The sequence below is a fragment of the Coffea eugenioides genome, chromosome 9 (genome assembly GCF_003713205.1).
Source record: "Coffea eugenioides isolate CCC68of chromosome 9, Ceug_1.0, whole genome shotgun sequence".
NCBI lineage: Eukaryota > Viridiplantae > Streptophyta > Magnoliopsida > Gentianales > Rubiaceae > Coffea > Coffea eugenioides.
In genome coordinates this window covers 41,527,019-41,550,299 of record NC_040043.1, presented here as the reverse complement: position 1 = coordinate 41,550,299, position 23,281 = coordinate 41,527,019, and the positions used below count along the sequence as shown (strand labels likewise).

General features: G+C 37.1%; 4 protein-coding genes across 6 annotated transcripts; 1 reads left to right on the top strand and 3 right to left on the bottom strand.

Moving 5' to 3' along the window:
- Positions 1 to 1,207: 1,207 nt before the first annotated feature.
- On the bottom strand, positions 1,208 to 7,180 carry LOC113783117 (2-oxoglutarate dehydrogenase, mitochondrial-like). Its single transcript, XM_027329157.1, has 9 exons — positions 7,012 to 7,180; positions 5,087 to 6,758; positions 4,669 to 4,895; positions 4,256 to 4,588; positions 3,811 to 4,057; positions 3,330 to 3,458; positions 3,028 to 3,243; positions 2,563 to 2,686; positions 1,208 to 1,707 (listed from the first exon to the last, which is right to left on the bottom strand). The coding sequence occupies exons 2-9, from the start codon at positions 6,638 to 6,640 to the stop codon at positions 1,472 to 1,474; spliced, it is 3,066 nt and encodes a 1,021-aa protein (XP_027184958.1). The 5' UTR covers positions 6,641 to 6,758; positions 7,012 to 7,180; the 3' UTR covers positions 1,208 to 1,471.
- Positions 7,181 to 8,540: 1,360 nt separating this feature from the next.
- On the top strand, positions 8,541 to 10,070 carry LOC113782593. The gene is made up of 3 exons (XM_027328474.1): positions 8,541 to 8,564; positions 8,985 to 9,063; positions 9,183 to 10,070. The coding sequence occupies exons 1-3, from the start codon at positions 8,541 to 8,543 to the stop codon at positions 9,815 to 9,817; spliced, it is 738 nt and encodes a 245-aa protein (XP_027184275.1). The 3' UTR covers positions 9,818 to 10,070.
- A 439-nt stretch (positions 10,071 to 10,509) lies between these two features.
- LOC113783033 (ras-related protein RABE1c-like) lies at positions 10,510 to 14,679 on the bottom strand. 3 transcript variants are annotated; one of them, XM_027329044.1, is made up of 9 exons: positions 14,491 to 14,679; positions 14,136 to 14,296; positions 13,008 to 13,080; positions 12,311 to 12,411; positions 11,784 to 11,849; positions 11,383 to 11,480; positions 11,146 to 11,208; positions 10,977 to 11,069; positions 10,510 to 10,854 (listed from the first exon to the last, which is right to left on the bottom strand). In XM_027329044.1, exons 2-9 carry the CDS (start codon positions 14,206 to 14,208, stop codon positions 10,771 to 10,773), a joined length of 651 nt encoding a protein of 216 aa, XP_027184845.1. In that variant the 5' UTR covers positions 14,209 to 14,296; positions 14,491 to 14,679; the 3' UTR covers positions 10,510 to 10,770. The 3 variants fall into 3 exon arrangements, with proteins under 3 accessions (XP_027184845.1, XP_027184844.1, XP_027184846.1); XM_027329043.1 differs by having other exon boundaries at positions 14,136 to 14,263; XM_027329045.1 differs by having other exon boundaries at positions 14,136 to 14,263; positions 14,596 to 14,667.
- A 3,348-nt stretch (positions 14,680 to 18,027) lies between these two features.
- On the bottom strand, positions 18,028 to 20,306 carry LOC113782815 (40S ribosomal protein S15a-1). Its single transcript, XM_027328740.1, has 4 exons — positions 20,199 to 20,306; positions 18,979 to 19,125; positions 18,730 to 18,890; positions 18,028 to 18,384 (listed from the first exon to the last, which is right to left on the bottom strand). The coding sequence occupies exons 2-4, from the start codon at positions 19,109 to 19,111 to the stop codon at positions 18,286 to 18,288; spliced, it is 393 nt and encodes a 130-aa protein (XP_027184541.1). The 5' UTR covers positions 19,112 to 19,125; positions 20,199 to 20,306; the 3' UTR covers positions 18,028 to 18,285.
- Between the last annotated feature and the right edge of the window lie 2,975 nt (positions 20,307 to 23,281).

Here is a 23,281-nt window from a genome sequence, read left to right as displayed (position 1 = left end):
CCTCTCTCATCTCTTTCCAATTTTCCGCCCATTAAGTGCTTTACTTTCCCTCCCATTTTTTCCTCTAGAGAAGAAATGGAAAAGAAACCTGATTTGTTCCCTTATTTCTGTGAGACAGATGAAGTGAAAATATGGGATGACGTTAACCATGGTAAAACGGAGCACCAAGTTTTGTGAATTTTTAATATCTTATTTATACTAATGGCGTGCCAAATTTTGGATTACTCGATCTACAAGTGAAGCTGTAAACCAGGTTCACCCAAGTTTTTGAGGTGGAGGAGCAAGTTTTGTGATTTTTTAATATCTTATCCTCATATAAGGGGACGCTGCCAACTGCCCGACTCCTAGTCCCGCTGCGTACCCTCCCTTTCTAACAAGCAAGGCTCATCTCTCTTTCTAGGCATTCCCTTCCCCAAGCCAAGAGAGTGTCCAGGTTTTCTCCTTCTCTAGTTGTAGGACTTGAGGAGGAAAGATATCACCTAGTGTTCTAGGGGAATGAAATTCAATACTTATACTAATGATGTGGCAAATTCTGGATCATTTGATCTACAAGTAGGACCGCAGACCGAATACATCCAAGTTTTTGCCAGCGAGCAACTCTCCTTGTTTTCTGCCATTATTTATTATTATTTTCTTTTATTGCTAGCATCTTCGTTGTTTCCTGTATCCGAAATCGGAAGGGCAGTAGTAACTCTAGTATTCTGGTCCCTTTAGCCCACAATTAAAATTTGTAAAGGATCAGCTTATTAGTGATCCTTTAGCGTGGTCTTCGCTCTCGACGCTCCGGGCCAACTGTGGGATCAATGGCAGATTAATCGCATAAACAAGAAAGTTTTACTTCGCAGTTGCCCTTCACCAAATTGAACTACTACAAGCTTCCAGTGTCATCTGTTGGGTGCCATCCGTCAACTGTCCAAATTAACTTTCATTTTCTACGTCCTGCACGTTGTCTTTTGGTGATAACTTACCCTTAAAAGTTCCCGAGTCTTTTAAGTAATTAAACAAGTCGTCTTGATGTGTCATCCGCATTTTCCGTTTTACATGATCACATCTGGTCCTTGAGCGCTACATCTGGACAATGTCTTTAGCTGTGAAGACGACGCGCAGGCATTAAAGACTTTGTGCTGCCATGCAAGATATCTGCCATCCAGCCTTGCCAGGTCCAGGCTCCAAGAAAAAGCACAATCACAGCTAAAAATTCGAAGAAGGGGATGTTAAAGATGTCTTTATTATTCACTCAGCGCTGCTTTCTATTACACGACAATATGAGTAGAAGCAGTGGTCCGCCTAGAGAACAGCAAGGCTGCATCCACTACCAGATTGACTGACAAGAAGATGTATAGGACTTGTTTTGTCCAAGAAACTGTTAGAATTGCAAAACACATTATTGTTTTTCTTCTGGGTACAAACAAAAACATTTGTATCTTTCTAAGCAGAATTAAACATTTAACTGCTTATGGAGAAAACATCATCAAGAAATGCTAATTGGATCAGGCTGCAAGGCTTTCCCTACAAGTTCCCTTTGCTCCTTTTGGTGCACGCTCAGGAAACCAGTAGCTGTGGCAGCAGATGGAGCACGTCCAACATACTTGACATCATCTAAATCACCTCTTCCCAATGCTTTCATGGCAGTAGCCAGTCGAAGTCCAACATAATTGTAGGCACCCATGTTCATGGGCTCTTCCTGGCACCATACGATCTCAGCATCTGATAATCACAAGAATAATATGTCAAAAGAGGTAGCATAATGAGCATGGGAGACATAATGGACCACAAATAGTCCAAAATCAACTAGAAGAGGTGCCCACTACAATATTATAAACCACACCACACGTTCAGATCAGACAACCCACAGAATGTATTAAAGACTTGGCAAGCTTATTAAGTTTCTACTCAATTAATCAAAGGTGTGTACTTAACCTTCCTGAAAGTAAAGCTCTAATAACTTCTTAAATTCAACCAAAAGGCACTCACTTTAAGTGTAAATTAACTAATGTAAAAGGTCAAAGTCCAATACCGTTAGGTACGCTGATGTCCAAACTTATGCTAAATTGTTTTTCCTATTCCAAAATGGAAATCCTACTTTTTGTCTTCAAGCCATGCTTTGTTATGCTCAAGTATCCTTCAGTGCAATTGAAGAAATTGGCATATAAATATCAAACAAGAAGTTAAAAGAGTCCTGAAGGATTCCCACTGTGATATTGAATTTTAACCAACAAAGTGATCCCATTGCTTATTTTCATTCCTCTTGTTTAAAATAATTTTTTTTTCACTTTTCCTCACTACAGATACCAAATCAAACTAAGACGTCCATCTTGAAATGGCCAGAAAGTATCCCCTGAAGTCAGCTTTTAGGAGAAGCAAAAGATTAATTGGAAAGAAAAACTAGCAAATCTACCGTGCGACAAAGTAGGGTTCTGCATGCTTAGACATACGAAGGCATATTTATGGCCCATACCATAACCAACCTTCATAGAGTTCTTCATAGCCAATGCCCATAATTTCCATCAAATATGAAGATAATAAAGAATCTCATAATTAGGTTAATATCAAAACACATACTTGGATATCGCTTCAATTCACGTTGAATGAGATCATAAGGGAAGGGGCAAAGTTGTTCCACCCGACATATAGCAACATCCTTCCTATTCACTTTTCTCCTCTCTTCATCAAGTTCATAATAAACCTGCAAAATGTGAAATAAAACTGAGCCCATACCCCATATTTTCTTTAAAAAAAAAAAAGAATTTATTTTACCCCAATTAAAACACAAATATAAAAATAAAGAGTTGATGCAATAAAATGATGTTAAATATCAGGAAATAGACATTGACGTTGTAAACTCCAAACAAGTATCTCTGTGTTCTCTTTCCTGCCTCAGAATGACAAGTAGATCAAGTTGAGTCAGAGAATTCTACCATATAAGGTGAACAAGATCTAAACTTACTGGGGCTAGAGGAGCCTATCTTATCGTAAGTAGATAATGTTATGGTGGAAAAAAAATAAAAATAAAGAAGCAATACACACCTTTCCTGAGCAAAGAACCAAGCGACTAATGCCCTCCTCAACTTCCTTATGGTCATTCTGGTCCTTGATGAGGCGCTTAAACCTGGTCCCTTGTTTGTCAAAACCAGGATGGCCTTGCACGTCATCAAACTCAGAAAGATTGGATTTGCAGTCTTTATGCCGAAGCAAATTCTTCGGAGACATCACAATAAGAGGCTTACGGAATTCCCTGTGGATCTGAGATGTGTAGACAATACTATGAGAAAACTAAGAATAGTATTTCTACAGGATGAGAAAAGTTGGAACCAATTAGCTCCACTTACTTGACGCCGCAGAACATGGAAATAGTTTGCTGGTGTAGTTACATTTACCACCTGCCAATTGCATTCTTGGATCTGCTTTCTAAGGGTTGGATCCATCTCTGGGATGACAAAGGGGTTGTCATCACTCATCTGAGAACAGAATGATGGTCAAGGCCATTAAACCTACACTATAGGCTTAAAATTGGTCATAGTCAAAAGAAGTCGCAAAAATGAGAGAGAAGGGTAGGATCAATAATGGTAAAAAATGTCAACTCCAACGCAGGCAAAATATGCCAGCAAATTGATTCAAAATGAAACATAAGGTTATGGCCACAAAAGTAGTCAAAAAGTTTTCATCAAACTCCATCTCGCCCAAAAGAAAATAAGAGGTCAATCTAAAAATAGGAAACAGATCAGAATATTTATGTACGTTCATGTGCACACCCATGTGCGAGAGAGAGACAGAGAGATCCGATCCAACGGATTTAATATACAAATATACCTGAAGGAAACGCTCCAAACGTGCACTAGAATGTTCAGGGCCCTGGCCATCATAACCATGAGGCAGAAGCACAACTAGTCCTGTCTGACGAAGCCATTTGGCCTCCCCACTGCTCAAGAACTGATCAAATATCACTTGAGCTCCATTGGCAAAATCACCAAATTGGGCTTCCCACAGTACCAAAGAATTTGGGTTTTCCATGGAGTAACCCAATTCAAAGCCCAAGACACCAAATTCAGAAAGAGAGCTGCGTAAAGAAAGATTAAAGTTCAAAACTCCGCTCCACATTGCTGACACTATTCCACGAAGGAAAAACTGATAATACAAGATGCATGGATACACTCAGTTAGTATTTCAGCATAAGAATCTTTACTAACACAAACCCTCAGAACTTTATCTTTTGGACAATCAAAACTGGAAAGGCCAGAGATACATTTGCAGTTACCTGTTACTAACCGTAAACATTTCTTCATTCTGATTGATCATAACATGATCCAAAGGGCAATACTGTCCCCCTGTTTCTTGATCATGAACGACAGAATGTCGATGACTAAAAGTACCTCTCTCAACATCTTGACCACTAAGCCTGACATGATTTCCTTCCACCAGCAGTGTCGCAAAAGCAAGTGCCTCCCCCACTGCCCAGTCTATTCCTTCGCCTGTCTCAATCATCTTGGCACGGTCATCAAAAATTCTCTTAACTGCTCTGTGAGGTTTAAAGTTCTCTGGAAGAGTTGTGATTGCTTTGCCAACAGTCTTCAAAATCTCTGGCTTTACACTGTAGACCAGTATAAAAATGAGCCACAACATATAAAATTCTGAAACTTAAATAACTAGCTTTCAAGAAACATATCATACCCAGTGTTTCGGATACGTGAAAGCTGCCCAGGAGACTTGAACCCCATCCAGTAAGCGGAAAGCCAGTCCCTCCTTTGGGGGATATAATCTTTGCTGGCCACAAATTCTTCATTAAGAATTGAAAGAACTTTGTTATTTATCCTATCAATGCCCTCTTTAGACAGCTGACCAGATTCTAAAAGTTTCTTTTGGTAAATCTCCATGGCTGAAGGATGATTTCGGATTACCTATTGGTATCATTCAATTATAGAAAACATGAGTAGACCAGGATAGCACATAAACAACTGATAGATTAGTCAAGAAGAATACTCAAAAGATGGAACTTAAAAGCAGTTATCCAAAGAAAGATAAATTTAGAAACACTGCATCATTAATTCAATCATACGAGTTATATGAACAACATAGGGAAAGAGACAACCTTGTACATTTGGGGCTGGGTAAAAGATGGCTCATCAATCTCATTATGACCAAATCGGCGGTAACAAACAATGTCAACCACAACATCCGAATGGAATGTCTGACGCCACTCTGCTGCAAGCTCACAGACATGGACCACAGCCTCCACATCATCACCGTTGACATGGAAGATTGGGGCATTCAGTGCTTTAGCAACATCAGTACAATACTGAGAAGATCTTCCTGACTTGGGATCAGTAGTGAAGGCTACTTGATTGTTAACCACAATGTGTATAGTTCCACCAGTAGTGTAATTAGGAAGAGCGCTAAGATGCAGGGTCTCATAAACAACTCCTTGTCCTGCAAAGCTACCATCCCCATGAATTAAGACACCCATGTTTCTTGTTCTAGTGACGTCATTAGAATAATACTGTTTTGCTCTAGTTTTCCCAACTACAACAGGATCTACTGCTTCCAGGTGACTGGGGTTTGCCACAAGAGACAAATGAATTCTCTTTCCACCCCTAGTTGGCCGGTCATAAGAAGTTCCCAGGTGATACTTTACATCACCAGTTCCTGTATACAAGCCAACTTCATCTGAAGGTTTAGTACCACCACTGAACTCGCTAAATATCTGGCGCAAAGGCTTCCGAACAACATTACCCAACACGTTAAGTCTCCCTCTGTGTGACATTCCAATCACTATGCTCTCGACTCCCAGATCTGCAGACCTATCAAACATTTCCTTCATTCCTGGGATCAAGGTTTCAGCCCCTTCAAGCCCAAACCTCTTTGCAGCAGTCCACTTAGTGGCCAAGAAATTCTCAAACTGAGAACTCCACATGAGGCGATCAAGAATAACCTCACGCCGCTCATGGCTGTACTCCATTGGTGTGGGAGTCTCAATCCGGTCCCTTAACCAATTACACTGTTCACGATCAGCAATGTGCATATACTCATAGCCAATAGCACCACAGTAAGCCTGTTCAAGCCGTGTCAATATCGCTCTCAAGGTTTGCACAGGTCGGTTCTCTGACAAAAATCCTGACATCCTCCACACGCCAATGAAGAACTCGCGATCAAGATCAGCTTCAGAGAAACCATAAAGTGCAGGATCCAGATCATCTGGAATTTCCCTCTGTTCCAAGCCCAATGGGTCCAACTTAGCTTTCATGTGACCATACACCTGGTAAGCTCTAACAAGCAGCAACAGTCGCATACTCTCTTGAATCGTTTGACCAGAAATTCCAGGTGAAGTGGCAGCTTGGCCAACAAAGTTCCTAAAGAAGTTGTCCCATGACTCATCAACACTATTAGGATCTTGCTCCCAGGCCCGCTGAAGCTCCTCAAGATAAACACTGCTTGTCCCATCTAGGAAACTGTCAGTTAGCTTAGACAGCGGAACAGGACGTGGGACAGGTGCAGATTGCGCCTTTGATCTAAAAACTGTGGTATGAAAAAATCGATTTTGTAATGGAACTACGCGTGTTCTGGATACATATGAACCACCTCTCTGCGACAAAGTCCTTCTGATGGCAAGTTTTGCCACATTTGACCCAGCTCGAAACCATGCCATTCCTCTCAACTCAAATTTCCAAATCAGATGAGATTATTCCACAAAGTTTAGGAGCTAAACTTAAACGTCGTGAACCAAATTTAAGACCTAAAACACATCTTTCAATCCCGAACCAAACCTATTGAACCAATAGAAAGGAAAAAAAATAAGTACAAAGGCACGATTACGTTAACAATTAGCAGACAACAATAACAAATAATACAAGATCAAATCAGATCCTTTCGGACGAAAATTACAATAGGAAAATTTCTAACATTTTCCGAGAAGTGATTAAAAATGAATTTATACACGTATAAATTTGTGCATGCGAATCTACAATAATGAACATAGAAATGCGTAAATACTCGAGAAATTTGGAGAGAGAAGCACACCGTGGAGAGATATTGAAGAGAAGTCGACGGTTCAGAGCAACCCTAGCGAAATCGGAATTGAGTTTTTATGACTTTTCTCTTTGCCCTTTTCAGGTATAAATATACGAGGAAGAGAGACAGCTAGACAAGTCGCATTTCTGTTTCAGCGGCTATACTAAGCCATTTCCAATTCCCATCTTCTCGAAGCAAATTTCTCCAGGATATGCGCTTTACTTTATTTATTTTTTCGCCCCTTCCTCTCCCTTGTGGGTCCTACTCTTGGTTTACTTTCACGCAGAGTAAACACATATTCTTAATCTTAGATAAAGAAAAAACGACTACTTTTCAAATGAATAAAGTAATAATACAATTAAATAACAAACAAGATTAAAAGGAAAAATACTTTTTTTTAAAAATCAGCAAAAGATCAAATTAAGAAAAAAAATTAAGTTATTTTTATGTAAACTAATGCAAGTTTTTTTTTGGGCAAACAAACAAAAAATAAAATGGAAGTTATTGAAAGTAGAAGCTATTAGAGGTGGGAGAGAGTTGGGTTGGATGGTACAGAGGGAGGGAGTGTAAGTGAGAGGTTTTGGTTTCGAATCCTCCTACTTACACAAAAGAAAAATCTATTAGAGGTTAACTTTATAGTGATGTCTAGTAAATTTTTACTTCTCCATGAGTAAAATTCGAAAACCAAAAATGGCACAAAATTTTTAACACCAAACTCTGTTCTTGTGCTTTATATATAGAAAGATATAGACTAGTAAATTACAATTACTAATAGATTCGATTGCAGATTGTATCGTCCATTGGAGTTTCCAATTACTTGATTTAACTACCTTAGATTTCTTTTATAGTTTTGTCTCGAGTCTCAAGACTCGAACTGGTTTTGATAGCGAGAAAGTCTGCATAGAAATTTTTAATAATTTGACAAAAAATTGTGAGAGCAAAAACGGAGCAAACGAACCCCTCTATTTTCAATCCGATTCAAGTAATTTTTTTATAATTGTATGCTTCTATATATAGTTCTATTCATGTGTTTGCAATTGCTTGTTGTATGGTTTGGTCTGAATAGAAGCAAGCGGGAAAGTGAATATTTCTTTCTTGCATCTCCTAATTATAAGAAAAGTTTGGGAGAAAATGGGTGCGTGCTTTTAGTAGTCAATGAAACGTTTACTATTACTTCTATCGTGAAAAAGGAAAGTTGCTAAGAGTTTAACTTTATGAGGGAACGCGCCCAGATTTTTGACCGGGGGAAAATAGAAGGCTTTCTGTCTTGAGAGTACCACCGTGATGGAAACTATTTTTGGGTACCATCTTAATGACGAAATCTTTTATATTGATCACATTAATGGAAACCTTCAGATTATTTCTTTTCTCAAAATGTTAAACCTATATTATGCCGCAAAAATTTCCGGAAGTTCATTCTTTAGCTTTTATTGTATTCCATCCTTACAAAACCGGTGAAGTTTTTTCCCTCTGAATTGTTATCGCCTCCAATTCGCCTCTAGCTCTCGAAGAAGAAGAATAGTTTCAAGTTCTTCGCCATGGAAAATCCTTCTATTGAACCGGTAAATCACTGTTTTTTTTTCCTTGGGTTCTCTAATTGTAATCTTTTTAGCCTTTATGATGTTATATTACTTTGTTTACTTTGACGTTATTTTAAGTTCATGATTTATTTTGATCGTTGTGTTGTGAATCTATGCTGTTGCATGTTTACTTCTAGATGAATAAAAATATCAAGTTCAAAGTGTAAAGGGCTTTGGTGCTTCCTTTTAATTGTAATTTTCAGTTTGTTGACCAAAAAAAAAAAGTTCTTGTCAAGACGAAGATTGTGACACAACTACTTGTTTTGTAGATCTCTTTTGGTACCAATTGGGTAAAATCACATTCAATTCCGTCGTCAAAATATATGCATCAAGAAGAATAAAAACAAACCAAACCTACTTTATTATGTTTTGACCCAATAACTTTTTGATGTATTATTACAGGCTATCTTGCTGAAGATAAATATCAATTGTTGTGAGTTTTGCCCCGGGAGACTGGAGAGAGCACTGCTAACAATCGATGGTAATATAGCATATATTCATGTTAGATCACATGCTGTTTCTTGTGTAATTCATTTTTTGATGCTATTTTTTCTTCCTCGTGCTTCTTGTTTCCGTTTTTGTTTCCCGCTTTGTCACTAGGTGTTCTTTCAGTTGCCGTGTACCGCGAAAAAAACTTGGTCGCTGTTAAAGGCAAAGTAGACCCGAACAAACTGATTGCTTCCATTAAAGCATGGGGAAAAACTGCAAAATTCTTAGGCTATGATGGAGGTCCGATGAATTTCAATAACCATGCCGATAAGGAGAAGTCCAAGAGCTCAAAGCCCGTCAGGGATAAGTGCCCTGAACACAACAATTTTCCCAAAAATGGGAAGGAAAGAAATCGTGGCTATCCAAAAGATGAGAGTCGTAAGAAGGAAGAGAGTAGTCATGAGCCTGAAGCTTATGTTGCACCCCAAATTGACCGAGAAGTATGCAGGGATCCTTACTGCAAACTCCATAAGAGCAGACCAATCTTTCATAACAAGGTGCCCTCAATCAACTGTGCTGATCATCCTCACCACACTGGCGGTTTTTTCGCTAGAGGTGGAAGTGGAAGTCATTTTCTTACCCATGGCAACGCTTCTCCATATGATTACCCAAGGATGGCGCCGCCGCATCCAATGATGGAGCAACCTGGATATGGTTTCTACTCTGGGAGCTATTATGGGCCAAGATTTGATGACTACTCTTACCATGATGATGCCCCATATCCTAGGCACTGGCCCTATATGTGAGTGAGGTTCAGGAGAATGGAGGTTTCCAGTTCTTGACTACTTCATTTCTTGAAATTTTTCTAAAATGAGTTTGATTCATAGTTTACTTAGGTTCTTTCGTTTGCTGTGCCAGTATCTATTCCAGAGCTGTTACTATGACAGCATACTGGCAGATTATTCTAGTTGATGAAGTTGATAAGTTGCACTTTGTGTGGCAATAGGTGGTGGAATCTGGATGTTCATCTGGACAAATTTATGTTTTCCTTGTCATCTTATGAAGCAACTGTCATTTTGTGTGGATTCATTTTTCTTTTGCTTTTCTACTTTAATGCTACTTAGAGACCTTGAATGACCAGCAAATTACATGGATGAAGTATTTATGCTTAATACTTTCATAAAAGAATGGCAACTCAGCAAAACCTCGGAAAGCGGAATTTTTAGCCACTGTCCCATGTCCCACATGAAACACAAACCAGAATCTGCCGTGCTGTTGTTGTTGCCCAATTTAACATTCAGACATCAATTCCCCACTTTAGTTTAGTCAGCTGCTTTGGGTACCAAAAGACGTGGCAAATTCAACGAATTTGCATATTCGCCCCACTTCCATCGAGAATTAGCAATTTGCCTTGGCTTTAGACTAAAAATTAACTCTTTACTCCCTAATTTATGTTTCTACATCAAATACTGAAGAGTTCCTCAATGAAAATCTCAAGGAAGACAATGAAATCTCAAGATTAAGAACACTACTAAGGAAAAACCATTACTAGGTTACAAGAATGGTCAGAAGAATAGTTTGGTATGAAATTACATATAAAAGTAGTATATAACTTTCAACAGATATGGCACCTCCTAGTAGAGCTGAACAAAGAAATGCGAAGGCAACTGATTATTTTTCACTAGTTTCAGCAGCAAATTATTTTACAACTTCAAGAGAGCACTTGATAAAGCCTTGTCTGGATACATATTTTGTCCGATCATGATCCACAGCAAGCTGATGTCTGAGCAGCTGGACCACTTGCAGCTGGCTGATCTGTTTGGTTAATCCTGATTGCTTGAGGCTGCGATCACCAACAATGAAAAAGACAATTATGAGATGCTAAAACTCTAAGGAGATTTGGAACTAAATCTGCTGGCATCTATAAATCACCAAGCACTAAAAACAAAGGATTAAATTATGTACCTCAATCTTAGAATCTGAATCTGAAAGCCTTTGCTTTATGTCTTTTGCTATTGAAAAGAAAACTTCCTCCACATTCATGTTCGTCTTTGCACTCTGCAATTTATATTCCAAAAGCTAAGAAAACTAATGATGTAGACGAAGGCTAAAGATGAGATGCACCTCGACTTACTGTTTCAAAGAACTTGATTCCATACTCATCAGCAAGAGCTTGCCCCTTCGAGGTTGGAACGGCCTATGGGGGTTACACTTCAGTATTAATTAATTTCAAAAGCACATTTCAAACTTAATGAAAGAATTGATCTTAGTGAGAAAAGATTACACTATGTAATCCATGCAACCAACTTGTTTAAAAAATATTAAAGAAGCAAAATCTGATTAGGAGCAGCTTACAACAACGACTACCTACCCTTTTGCTTTCATCCATGTCAGCCTTGTTTCCAACCAATATTTTGTTTACATTATCTGAAGCATGTTGCTCAATGTTGCGAATCCAATTTCTGATATCTGAAAGGATCAAACAAAATGTAATTGGAGTAATCTAGCCAAGCCTAATTCTACGGAAGGAACTATGCTCCATAAAGGAAGAATGTAGCAAATGCAAAATTCAGCTAGAATTTGATGACATGTTTAAATAGCTGTTCACAAAGGAAGAGAAGTAGATAAGCATTGGCAAAATAACACAAGTTGGCAACGAAGAACCAGAAAGAAGTTCAAGAATTCTAAAAATGAAATAGAAAAGAAACATAAAGAAGTTGCAGCCACTAAAAATCAGACAACAAGAAGTTGAAAAAAGGTTAATAAACTTACTGTTGAAAGAAGACTCATCAGTTACATCATAAACTAGCAAAATGCCCATAGCTCCACGGTAGTAAGCTGCACAATTAAAGATATGGGTAATTGACATTGAGAGTATGAAGCATCAGAAACTGCAGACAATTCAAAAGCCACTTGTTGCTTAAATAGCCTGAGCAAGGTGAAGATCAACCAGACTACCAGAGTAGTACATGCTGCAGCCAGAAGAAATAGATTTGCACTTTTATGGGCAGAAGTACATTACTAAAGAACTTGGAGTTCACCTAAGACTGTTACTTATGAATAGCCTTTTAAAACAAGATGGCCATACCGCCTATGTGCCTCAATCGCTGCCAGGCTGGATATAAAGATAGTAAACTTAAACTAATAACTTCAATGCCTGCTTATTTGGGTTGAAAACAAAAAGGATAAAGGAAGCAACACGAAATGCAATGCATAATGTCTACCAAAGTCCTAAGTATGTTTAAAATGAGGAGCTCTTACTGGCACTCAACAGGTAAAAATCGAAAAATGTGACACACCTGTTGTTATTGTCCGAAACCGCTCCTGACCAGCTGTGTCCCATATTTGTAACTTGATACGCTTTCCCTCAAGCTCAATGGTTCTTATTTTGAAGTCAATGCTGCCAAAGAAGATAAAACTGTAGAATCAGAGGATGAAGGGATCAAAACAATAGCAAGGATCCTAAACTGATTCACTTTGGGCTTCTCATAGTTTGGAGTGTCCAGTTCAATTACTCCTTCAGACTAATAGTTCTTTTACAGGTGGCTTGGCCTAAAAACAAGTGCACGAAGAAATTATCCAGAGAAACCTATTAACATGTAGTGCACACCAAGATAAATCTTGAATATCTTATAGATTTTCATCTGTACATGATCGCATGTTGGATCTATCGAACCACTTGGCCAAATAACTTTAAGTTGAGAGGGGCAAAACTGCTATTTTGATACCCTGATAAATAGGCCCGAGGCAAACCTGCCAATCATGTGATTGAAAATTCATAATGGTATTAGAGACCCTAATTCTAAAAAAGCAGAATACGCACGCAATTCAGTGATACTTTTTCTCGAAGAGTCAGTGAACTTTCAGTGTTGGCCAATAGCGATTGACCTCTTCATCATTCATGTTTAATTGTTTCTTCATGAAAAAATTAACTACATGGAGTGTCATGTTTAAAACAGCCAACACAAAAAAGAAAGATGAACTTAGAATACCAACCCAATAGTGGTGATGAAACTTGTTGTAAAGGAACCATCTGAGAACCGCAAAAGAAGACAACTTTTCCCCACTCCTACAATCATTACAATATAAAACATCAAACCTTTAGTAATAGTTTTACAATTGGTTAAAAAATCAACTTTTGAGAATTCAACTAGGCAACTTGAAAATAGCAAGACTCAGCAAGGTTGAAAATAGTAATGGAACAGGACATCCATCATTCTATTCCAAGAAAGCCACAACTCAAATATTAGAGAAGAGAGACTATATATAAGATGCCTGAAGAAAGAAGATGAATAAAGCAAAGTATGGAGAGCTAGTGGAAGCTCCAATGAACAACAGAGAATTGATTATGATACTAGAAAGCACCAATAAACCGACTTTTGAGCATTCAAAGCTGAAACACAAGGCTGGGTAAGGATGATAACAGTAATGAAATAGGACTTTCATCATCCTATTCCAAGAACGCTATCAGGCGTTCAGAATTCAAAATTGGGGAAGAGGAACCATTTATAGGGTGCCCAAGACACTACGTCTCAATGGAGAGTAAGTCAAAGTTTAAACATAGATTTCATTGTCAAGACAATGTTGATTAGGTTTTACATGAAAACATAAAACAAAAATGGGGCACACAAAAATTCATCAAATCCTGGAGAAACCCCAGCATAATTCAAGTTCAGAGAACAAAGAGCAAGTAATAGGAAATACAGAATGGCCTGTTAATTGGAATTGTAAATATCCAAGCATTTCTCTGTTGCTAAATGAGAAGTTAGCTTAGATTCCTTCGGGTGGTAAAGTGTAAAGCCACCAGAGACCCACGACATTTGTCCTGGTTTCAGTCGCAACACCTATTCCCTGTACCCTAATTTTTCCCTTTTTGAAAAGAGAAAACTCTACCAGGCCCCAAACTCCCAACATATTGAATCATCAATAGAACATAGAATGGTGAAAAGCATATCGCTGTTAGAAAAATCCATATAACAAGCACTCTCAAAAAACGAAATATCGAATACCAACTTTAAACAACAATTCATATAGACAATCAAATTCACTCTAATACGATCCCATTAGGAAAGAATTAAATTTGACATGAGTGTGGGAAGGAAAGGAGGAAGAAGAAAAACCAACCGCTGTCGCCAATGAGAAGCAATTTGATAAGATAATCATAATCAGCTCTTGCCCTTGTTGGTGGAGCTGCCATTGTCTTCTTCCAGTAGTATATATCTTTTTAAATTAATAACCAATTCTTCAAAACCCTACACCAAAAAAGATATGTAAAACTTCCGTTCCTGCAATAGTGCAATCACATTGATATTCTACATCAGCGAACACATAATAAACACCTTCACAGTGTGAAGTTGTGAGTGACTATTGGAAAATAATGAGAATTGATAAGTTCAATATCAAATTTAAAAGAAATTATGGGCTGAAAAGAGAGAAGGAAAATAAAACAGAGAAAGTCACACACACGAGGAGGGGTTACCAGTACGGTGGATTCGAGAGGCGCGAGTTAGCACGACGACGACGAGGTGAGAAAAAAAATAAAATTTAGGAAAAAAGAGAAAAAATAATCTAGCGAAGAGATTACCGGTGGAAAAATGGAGGAGGAAGAAAATGAGAGAGGAGGGAGATCTCTCTCCGAAAGGGTGGGCGACTTCAGTTCTGTTTTCGGTTTCTCTCTCCGCGTATAGTACTTGTATCAGTATCAGGTACTTATCTACGTGTACGTTTTTACGAGAGAAATGTCTTTTGTGTTATTTTTCGTTAATCATACTTTCACTGTAATTTTAATCATATAATTTTTATTTATTAGATTATCTAATAAAACAAATTGCAAGAGTGCGAATGATAAAAAAATGGATTGCAAATAATATTTTCTAAATTTTTGAGATCCTTGTTTGTAACTTTAGTAATATATATATATATATATATATATATATATATTGTAGCTTCATGATTGTTTGAGATAAGAAATTGATTGAAAATGCAACAAATAATTTTAAAATTTTTTCACGAAAACTCATAATCCAAATGGGCTATATTGACTGCCGATCTGTTATGGACATTGTCATGTGTATGTATTAAATAAAATATTTTTAATTCCCAACATAGGAGAATTTTTGTAGAAAAAATAATATTAGACATTCTTAGGGAGTATAATTTCTAAATTTTTTGATATTTTTTTGGGAAATATAACTTTCTCATCCAACATTTCTAACCAAAATTTACATAGCAGCCTGGAATCGTAAAACTGAGGTCCTTCCCAATTTTTTCTTTTCTAAATAAAGGTGTGCTTCTACAATTTTTTTTTCTTTTTCTTTTTCTTTTTATTAAAGTATGGTGGAGCACCCACTATCCAGAGTATACTAGTGCGAATGTTGCCACTCACGAACAGGGGTGCTATCAAGTCAAGTCAAACTCGAGTAGCACTATGTTCAATCTCAAATTTGATCACTATTCGAACTCGAATGAGTATATAAATTTGAGTTTGAACTCGACTCGACATAATGAAAATTAAACTCGAACTCGACTCATTTGAGTTCGAGTAAATTGCAAGCCTTATTAAGGTCGAACAACTTGAGTTCAAACTCGAGTTTTTCTTTACTGAATATAACTTCATGTAAATTTATTAAAATACGAACTCATAATAAATTTCATAATTAAAATATATAATATATATAAATAATATAAATACTTGATTAAACTCGTCAAGTACTCGAATAATTACTACTGATACTCGAATTCAACTCGTTACATGAAACGAGTAACTCGAACCCGGTTAAATCGAATTTGAGCCAAACTTTTAGCTTGCAAACGGCTTGGTTAGCCCACATTCCTGCTCACGAAATTAATTGTGGCGTAATTGAAGATATGCCAAAAACTGGAAAAAGGAAAAACCCTTATGTTCTCTCTCTCTCTCTCTCTTTTGTTTTTTTGTTGACGCAACCCTTATGTTCTATCGATAATATTAGGTGACGACTTAGACAGGAAGTAATTTTTTTATTATTGACGAAAATGACAAATTAGCTTAGTCAAAAAGATACTTCGAAGAAAATGAAACTCAAAAAAGTAACCTAGTCAGTCAAGCACTGCAGCTTGTAAGCCGGGCATGATGTGATATAATTAGAACAATTACGTAAGCAAAGTTTAGCTTCAACTTCAACTGCGTCTTAGTCTCCTTCTATTGTATGATCATGCAACAATTTATGGTGCGGAGAACCGCGAATTGTCACTTCCATTTCTCAATTTTGGTATAGAGGTGCATTTATACTTTTCAAAATCAGTTTTTAACAATTGACTTCAAACACTTGCAAACTTGTAGTCTTAAAAACAAGAGTTCAAATCAAAGACCAATGGAGCTCCTTGAAACGTGAAAGTTTGTGCTTGTGAAGATTTTTTTTTCTTTTTTGGTTCCTAATTCAAAGCTTATTTATCCCATGACTGTCTTGGGAGAATAATATGCATACCATGGCTCTAATTTCCGTAAGCAGCATTACTAGTGACTTGCTTAAAAGGATTGATCAATTTTTGTAAAGGCGGGGACCAAAGTGCAAGGAGACCACTAAGATGGGAAGTCGTCTTAGGTAGATTCCATAAAATGCCATATGTCCCCCTTAAGCTTAATAAATGACTCGAGGAAATGAGAGAAAAAGCTATGCTATGGGAAGCATATGCTTGGAAGATGCTCTTCCCACCATCTCTACAAAAAGCCATTCACGTACCTAGGCTTCTTCCCTCTTCTCATTTTGAGAGCTTCCATCCCATTGATGTTAATGCTGCTGCATTTTCCTCATACTCTAAGCCGTAGCTGTGCCTTTTTTCTTTTAGATTTAATGGGATCTGAAGGTCAGAAAGCTGGTGAAGATGGTAGCAGTGGCCGCGGAAGTGGTGGTGATGGTAGCATTTGCATCGATGAAGATGGCTAAGGAATTCGACCATCTAGATTAAAAGTCGTAATGGTAAACTCACCATTAGGGCAACTAAAACCTTTGGCAGTTTCTCTCTTCTTAAATTTTTCACCTGGCTAAAAGAAGAATAGGTGTTTTTGTTTTTCCCCTGGTAATTGTTACTTGTTAAACCCCTCTTGACGGCATAAAAACTAGAAACCATTATTGGTGGTTATGCATCCTGGTCGCTTTCTTCTGTGTTTTGACTGGATTGTTTAAGATTATACTGCTTAACTAGCTTGCTTATGGAATAAAGTTTAGTAAATATGCTCCCACTCGCCTCAAATTTAGCATTATAAGATATTATGGTTCTAAAGATTTTGTCGTCTGTTGCTAGGAAATGATGAGATCAATTTTACACTGATCCGTGCACGCTAGTATCATACTATATGTTTCAGGATGTTCACATATTAAACTATGGGATCTTATATGAACAGAAGTGCAGAAAACGGCCCTAATAGATGTCCGCCATCTAGGTCTGTTAGGCTCTGTATGCCAAAGTCCTAAAATTAAAGCCTCTGCTTCAGCGACCTGTAAACAAGAAGCTACACCAATTTTTTCTCGGTCTTTCCTGGAAAAGGAAATGTGCTGTTGAGATGGAAACCAAAACCTTGCTTATTACAATCATCCGTTGACTCGCTTTCATTCACGTAATTATGTCTTTTAAGTTGGTGTGGACGAGGGTGATCCGCCTATAGATAGCTGAGAATATGAAATAATCTTCGGTAGACGACACTAGAGAGCACCTCATCACCACTCTTGGGTTCTATGAATCGACTCATACAATCAAGATCCAACTTAATCATCCCCAACCGTGCCAAAACCCCCAGACTGGTAATTTTTTCAACAATTGAAATGAATAAATATTTCAACAATTGGACTGAGTAAATATAAGTCCTACATATTGCCGACTCTTAGGATTGCAAATGTGCTAGCACTTCCTAGTATCGGAATATATGATCAAGCATATCATAAACATCCCACGAGCACGCCCATTCTTAGGTTACATATAAAGTTTCAACAGATCTACGATACGCAGAAGTGAAATAACATTTATATGTATTGGACCCTGATTCGAACGTGCAAAGGAAGTTTTTCAGCTTAATTGATACCTGCAACATACATGCATGTCTAGGCATGAAGAAAGATTCCGCTAAACATTATAGTCGATAATCATACTACATTCAAAAAATGCAAGTGAACGACCTCTACTCACATTTGTAGGGAAATAAAGATCTTGCAAACACAGAACTACCCAGAAGTAAATCAAGTCACAGACAAAACTCGTCAAAATTGTCAATTTATATCTTTGTTCCAGAAACCCAATAACACTAATAAAAGAAACCAAGGACTTTCCCACCAACATTTTTCCTCCTAGCCTCTTCGTGGTCCATGATGCCAGCGGAAGTAGTCAGCACAATGTACCCAAACTGTGAGTTCAAGACAAACAAATGCTCAGAACCGATATATATTGTAAGCAGAGGAGAAACTTGATAACTTCTACTGGCAATTAACTCATGAACTAAACAGGAAGTAATAAAATGTGACATAGCAAAGCATATGTTGTATGACACTGATCATAAAAAGAATGAATATTTCAGTTTTCCTAAGGTGAAAAAAAAATACTTGTATACTTGTTTATCATCTTAACAGCATTGCAAACTGTCCGTACAGTAGTCATCAATTCCCAAAAATAACAATAATAATTGTAAGCATTAACCAGGTAGTTTGCTTTCCAAATGCTCTGACCAAAGTTGTTAACATATTGATATTACCTGTCTAGAGGGAAGCAACCTGGCAGTCCATCCTTCAATATCCTTGACAGCAATGTCAAAGCGAGGACTAATGACACCACATTTGTTTAGCCTCCCATTCAGTTCAACAACAATTTTTCCAGACCTGTGATCATCAACATATTCAAACTCGCCAATGTATCCTGCCAGCCATGTCCAACAGTATGTGAGAAACTTTAGGATCAGCCAAGTCAAAGAAACAAAAATGGTAGCCAAACAAAGATTTCATACCATGCTTCTGCATCACCAAGAGAAACTTGATAATCACTTTTGAGGATGGTCTGATCATGACTTGACGCTTTCCCCGCTTCTCAGCATTGTACATGCTCTTGAGAGCATCATTCAAGACACTAACTCTCACCATCTTCGCTGGTAATTCTGCAAATGTAGATCAAGCCTCAATAAAGGAATCATAATTCATGAATAATAAATCAAGAGAATAATTTCAGACTCAAAAACTGACTTGCAGCGATAGTTTGTCAGTCCAACATAGAGCAACTGTCACAGTAAACCAGGGGAGTGAGGGGACACACACCAAAGAAAATTCTCAAGGAAATAAGGCCTCATATTCTCAATCAACTTATACCGGAGGCAAACCAGATAGGCCACAGCAAATCTAAAAAGCTGGCGCATTCCCAAAACGAACATTAAGTAAAATAGCCTATTTTCCTACAACTTCATTTAAACTATACTGGGTCATCCAATCAATCCAATTAAACCTAGTAAATTGAACACAATCACGAAAGCCTTCAGTTCGTCACTACGAACAACATATGGAATCGGGTATGAAGACGTACCAATCAAAACCCACAAAACCATCCAACACATTAAACTGCAATAATCTACACAACCACCACTACTTTGAAATCAATCCAACATTCAGAGTTTCCTTTTTTTCCAAAACACTTTATATAGACCATCTAAGACAAATGAAAAATGAATCTCATTTACAAATCCAACCTCTTTCTGATTAAAAGCACACAAATCATCTCAGTCCCACAAGCTCCCCAGTTTTCTCTAAGCAGAAATGCTTCCAAAAATCTTACCCTCCTCCATCTTTCATTTTCACTAAACATTTCCCCATGAAATTCTCAAAAATAAGAGAGAGAAAGAGCCGTAGAAAAACTTTAAACATCAAAACTAAAAACAATCTCTTCAGCATCCAGTTTTTAAAAACAAAAATCAAGTTAATAAAAAATCACTAAAAAATGAAACAGAAGACATCGATCCAGCGAAACAGCTGCTATACAAACAAAATAGACAAATACAAGCATGATTTTTCTCTTTTTGGTAAGTTATATAAGCATAATTTCAGAAACGATAAGTACATATATATAAACTAGTGCACAAAAGAAAAAAAAAATAAAAAGAAAGAACGCAAAGAGAAAAGACGCATGAAAGGAAGTCCAAAGAAATGAAAATGAGCGCCGATTGGGGTATTGACAGCTTACCAGAAGGCTGAGATAGGCAGAGGTTTGCTAGTGAGGACTCCGGAGCGAAGACGGACAAGAAGGAGAGAGCTAGGTTTTCTGCTCTTGGAGGTAGTTTAAGAAGCTAGTGAGAACTCCCAAAAACCCTAGCTTATACTTTTTCGGCTACACTGGGCCAACTTTTTGTTGGGCTTATGTATCAGAAGACATAGCCCACTCTTTTCGGCTGATGACCAACCACTGTAAATTAAACCAATCCGAATTCTAATCGCAATGTTCTTTTCTGCTCTATTTAAGCCCGTATCTCTTTGTTCTGTTTCTGTCTAAACCCAAGCCCATGTGCTTCTGATTTACATCTGACCCAAAGTCCACAACATACTATGGCGAGATTTTTGTTTTTAATTATGTATTAGCTATTTTTATAATTATACATTTTGTGGCTCATTGTTCTTCTCTGTGTTCATAGTACAACTGGAAACACTTTTTTTTTTTATGTGGAACATCCAATAATTGATAGAGTTGATTAGTATTTTCTTCATTAATTTGCTAATCAAAACCAAATTGGTTTATACGTAGATTTCTCCCAAAAAATTTTCTGCGGAAACAACTAATAGAACCATGTCTAATGGCAATAGATAGTAATGAAAAAGTAAACAGTCCCTATTCATTTGGAGTTAGATATAGCTTGAAAAGCGTAATTATGTAGCGGATTTGTTAGCTTTGATTTTCTATTTTGCATTCTCAACTTTTTCAAATCCTGGAACTCTATCTTGTATCTTTACTTCATGTTTTTCGATTTACCTAGTTATTCATGAAAATAAAGAGAAAAGAAAAAAGAGTTCATTATTTATTATAAAAAAATTGATTCCATCATGATAAATCATGTGAAAGCGAATTTCATGAGAAATAGCCGATAACTCGCTCAAAACAAAAAAACAAAAAAACATAGCACGATAAGAAATTCAACTTCTCAATAAACTCTATCATGACCTGCCGTGTAAAGTTACAACAACGAAGAGGTTGCTTGTCTCTCCTAGTTATTATTGCCTTGACTCGACGGATCAAATGGCTGCGAATAGAGCTGTTAATCGAGCCGAGTCGAGCCGAATATTTGGCTGCCGAGCTCGACTCGAGTTTAATTCGAGTCGAGCTCGTTAGGAAAACGAACTTTAAAATGTGTTCGAATTCGACTCGTTAAATGTACATGTGGCTCGATCTCGAGCTCGAGTTCGACTCGTTTATCACAAACAAGTAGAGCTTCACGAGCTCGAGCTCGAGCTCGTGCAAATTAATCTTAATAAAAACCTATAATTTTTAATTTTAATAATTTTGATTTCTAAAATGACAAATATGCCCTTCATTAACGAGTTCTAACGAGCTTAACTAAACGAGCATGTTTCGAGCTCGAGCTCGACTCGTTAACCAAAATTAACGAGCCGAGCTCGAGCCTTAACGAGTCGAGCTCTAACGAGCTTTCGAGCTACTCGATTGACTTAACAGCTTTAGCTGCGAATCAAGCTGTGTGCTAGACTAGACAATTAGTACATAATTAATTAAGAGATGGAGAGTGTATTGAGAATCTCTAGAGGTTGCTTTAAGGACAGGTGAAGACAATAATATATCTAATCTCAAATAATAGTAAACTACAATTAGCACGAATAGTCAATATATCAAGTAAAATGCTTCTAGAAGGTTTATTATTGTCTTAAAACAAGGTTGCCATTTTTTGGATAGGAGATTATATAAAATATTATTTAGAATAAATACTGTAGCAGTTTTTGCAACGTGATATATGTGAATGAAAAAGGCGATTAAAAAAATAAAAAGGTGCATTGAAAAATATATTTACAACAGAAACCGATAATTTTTCGACAAATAATTTCTATTCAAACACACCCATTGTTGCTTCCCTCATTCTCCCTTCCCCTCTTTGTCATTCCTCTTTTCAGATTAAAGTACGGAAGGCGGGCAATTAAACAAAACCATCCACTCTAAAGAAATTTTACCCTTTTGTTCAAGTCAATTTCGATTCGAACAGGAGCTAAGCGATTTATCTAATTCATTTTTTTTTTGCTATGTAATTTCTAAATATATAATTACAGTTGTCAAACTATTTGAGTATCATATAGAGAGTCAATTTGATTGTTGGAATCTGGTTGGCAGATTAAGCATAGAATCTGAACATGAAAATATGCTCGAACTGCTACTATTCTAGAGGGGAAGAGATTGAACTGCATAATAAATCACTCTTGATAATGACATGACAAATTTAAAGGTATCTAGTAGCCAAAGCCATGAATTGGCCTGCTTGCATGCATACGACCACCGGTTTATTCTTGTTAAAATAACCAATTAAGTATTATAACTCTTAATAAGAAGAAGATTACATTTAGATTTTGACAATCACTAGACTTTTAATTTAAGAGTAGACCTTAAAGACATCTGGTCTTTCAGAAGAGCTGACACTCATTGCTGATGTACAATGGTTAATTTTATGATAGTATATGTATATATATCTATGTATATGCAAATCGAAATATGAGTAGTACAAGTCCTAAAGTACAAGTTACAACAACTCTTTGACTGTAAAACATATATATATATATATTAGTTCTTGGATGACATTTTAGTTGCATTGAAAAACTATCTCGATTCATGATGTTTTGTCTAATAGTCTCATCTGCTGTAGAAAAAGTGAAAATTTGGTTACTACCACGAAGTCAAGCATATAATATATTCTTGCAAAGGTCATTCACAGTTGCTGGGTAGAACAGCATCAGCAATTTTGTGGTTGTTTTTAGTTCTTTGTGGCTCGGCAGAAAGAGAAATGACTCAACTTCCTTCTTCGATTACCTCACATACTTGATCGGCTATATGATTTTGATGATCCCAAATTAATTAAGATGATCGAGCCTCTAATATTGATTAATTAATTGGTTAGAAAATAATTATAATTCACCACTTGCTTCCACATGTCGTCACATAGTTCTTGAGAACTAGTTGTTGCCTAAATACAAAACAGGCTTCTGCCTACTTTTGAATTTTGGCTTCCATAGGAGGGTACAGGCCTCTATACTCTGAATTGAAAGCATCCGAAAGTAATT

Bases quoted from the DNA above. Each gene is read 5' to 3' on its own strand.
- LOC113783117 (XM_027329157.1), bottom strand. From the start codon at position 6,640: ATGGCATGGTTTCGAGCTGGGTCAAATGTGGCAAAACTTGCCATCAGA. The intron at 2,687-3,027 runs GTGTGTATTGCT...CACATTTTGCAG, and splicing joins TGGTTCTTTGCTCAGGAAAG to GTTTATTATGAACTTGATGA. The intron at 1,708-2,562 runs GTATGTGTTTTG...TGTGATTATCAG, and splicing joins TGAATTGAAGCGATATCCAA to ATGCTGAGATCGTATGGTGC.
- LOC113782593 (XM_027328474.1), top strand. From the start codon at position 8,541: ATGGAAAATCCTTCTATTGAACCG. The intron at 8,565-8,984 runs GTAAATCACTGT...GTATTATTACAG, and splicing joins AAAATCCTTCTATTGAACCG to GCTATCTTGCTGAAGATAAA. The intron at 9,064-9,182 runs GTAATATAGCAT...CTTTGTCACTAG, and splicing joins AGCACTGCTAACAATCGATG to GTGTTCTTTCAGTTGCCGTG.
- LOC113783033 (XM_027329044.1), bottom strand. From the start codon at position 14,208: ATGGCAGCTCCACCAACAAGGGCAAGAGCTGATTATGATTATCTTATC. The intron at 13,081-14,135 runs GTTGGTTTTTCT...TAATGATTGTAG, and splicing joins GCTTCTCATTGGCGACAGCG to GAGTGGGGAAAAGTTGTCTT. The intron at 11,070-11,145 runs GTAAGTCGAGGT...TATAAATTGCAG, and splicing joins GAATCAAGTTCTTTGAAACA to AGTGCAAAGACGAACATGAA.
- LOC113782815 (XM_027328740.1), bottom strand. From the start codon at position 19,111: ATGGTGAGAGTTAGTGTCTTGAATGATGCTCTCAAGAGCATGTACAAT. The intron at 18,891-18,978 runs GTATGAAATCTT...CATGGCTGGCAG, and splicing joins CTTGGTGATGCAGAAGCATG to GATACATTGGCGAGTTTGAA. The intron at 18,385-18,729 runs GTAATATCAATA...TTGAACTCACAG, and splicing joins GGTTGCTTCCCTCTAGACAG to TTTGGGTACATTGTGCTGAC.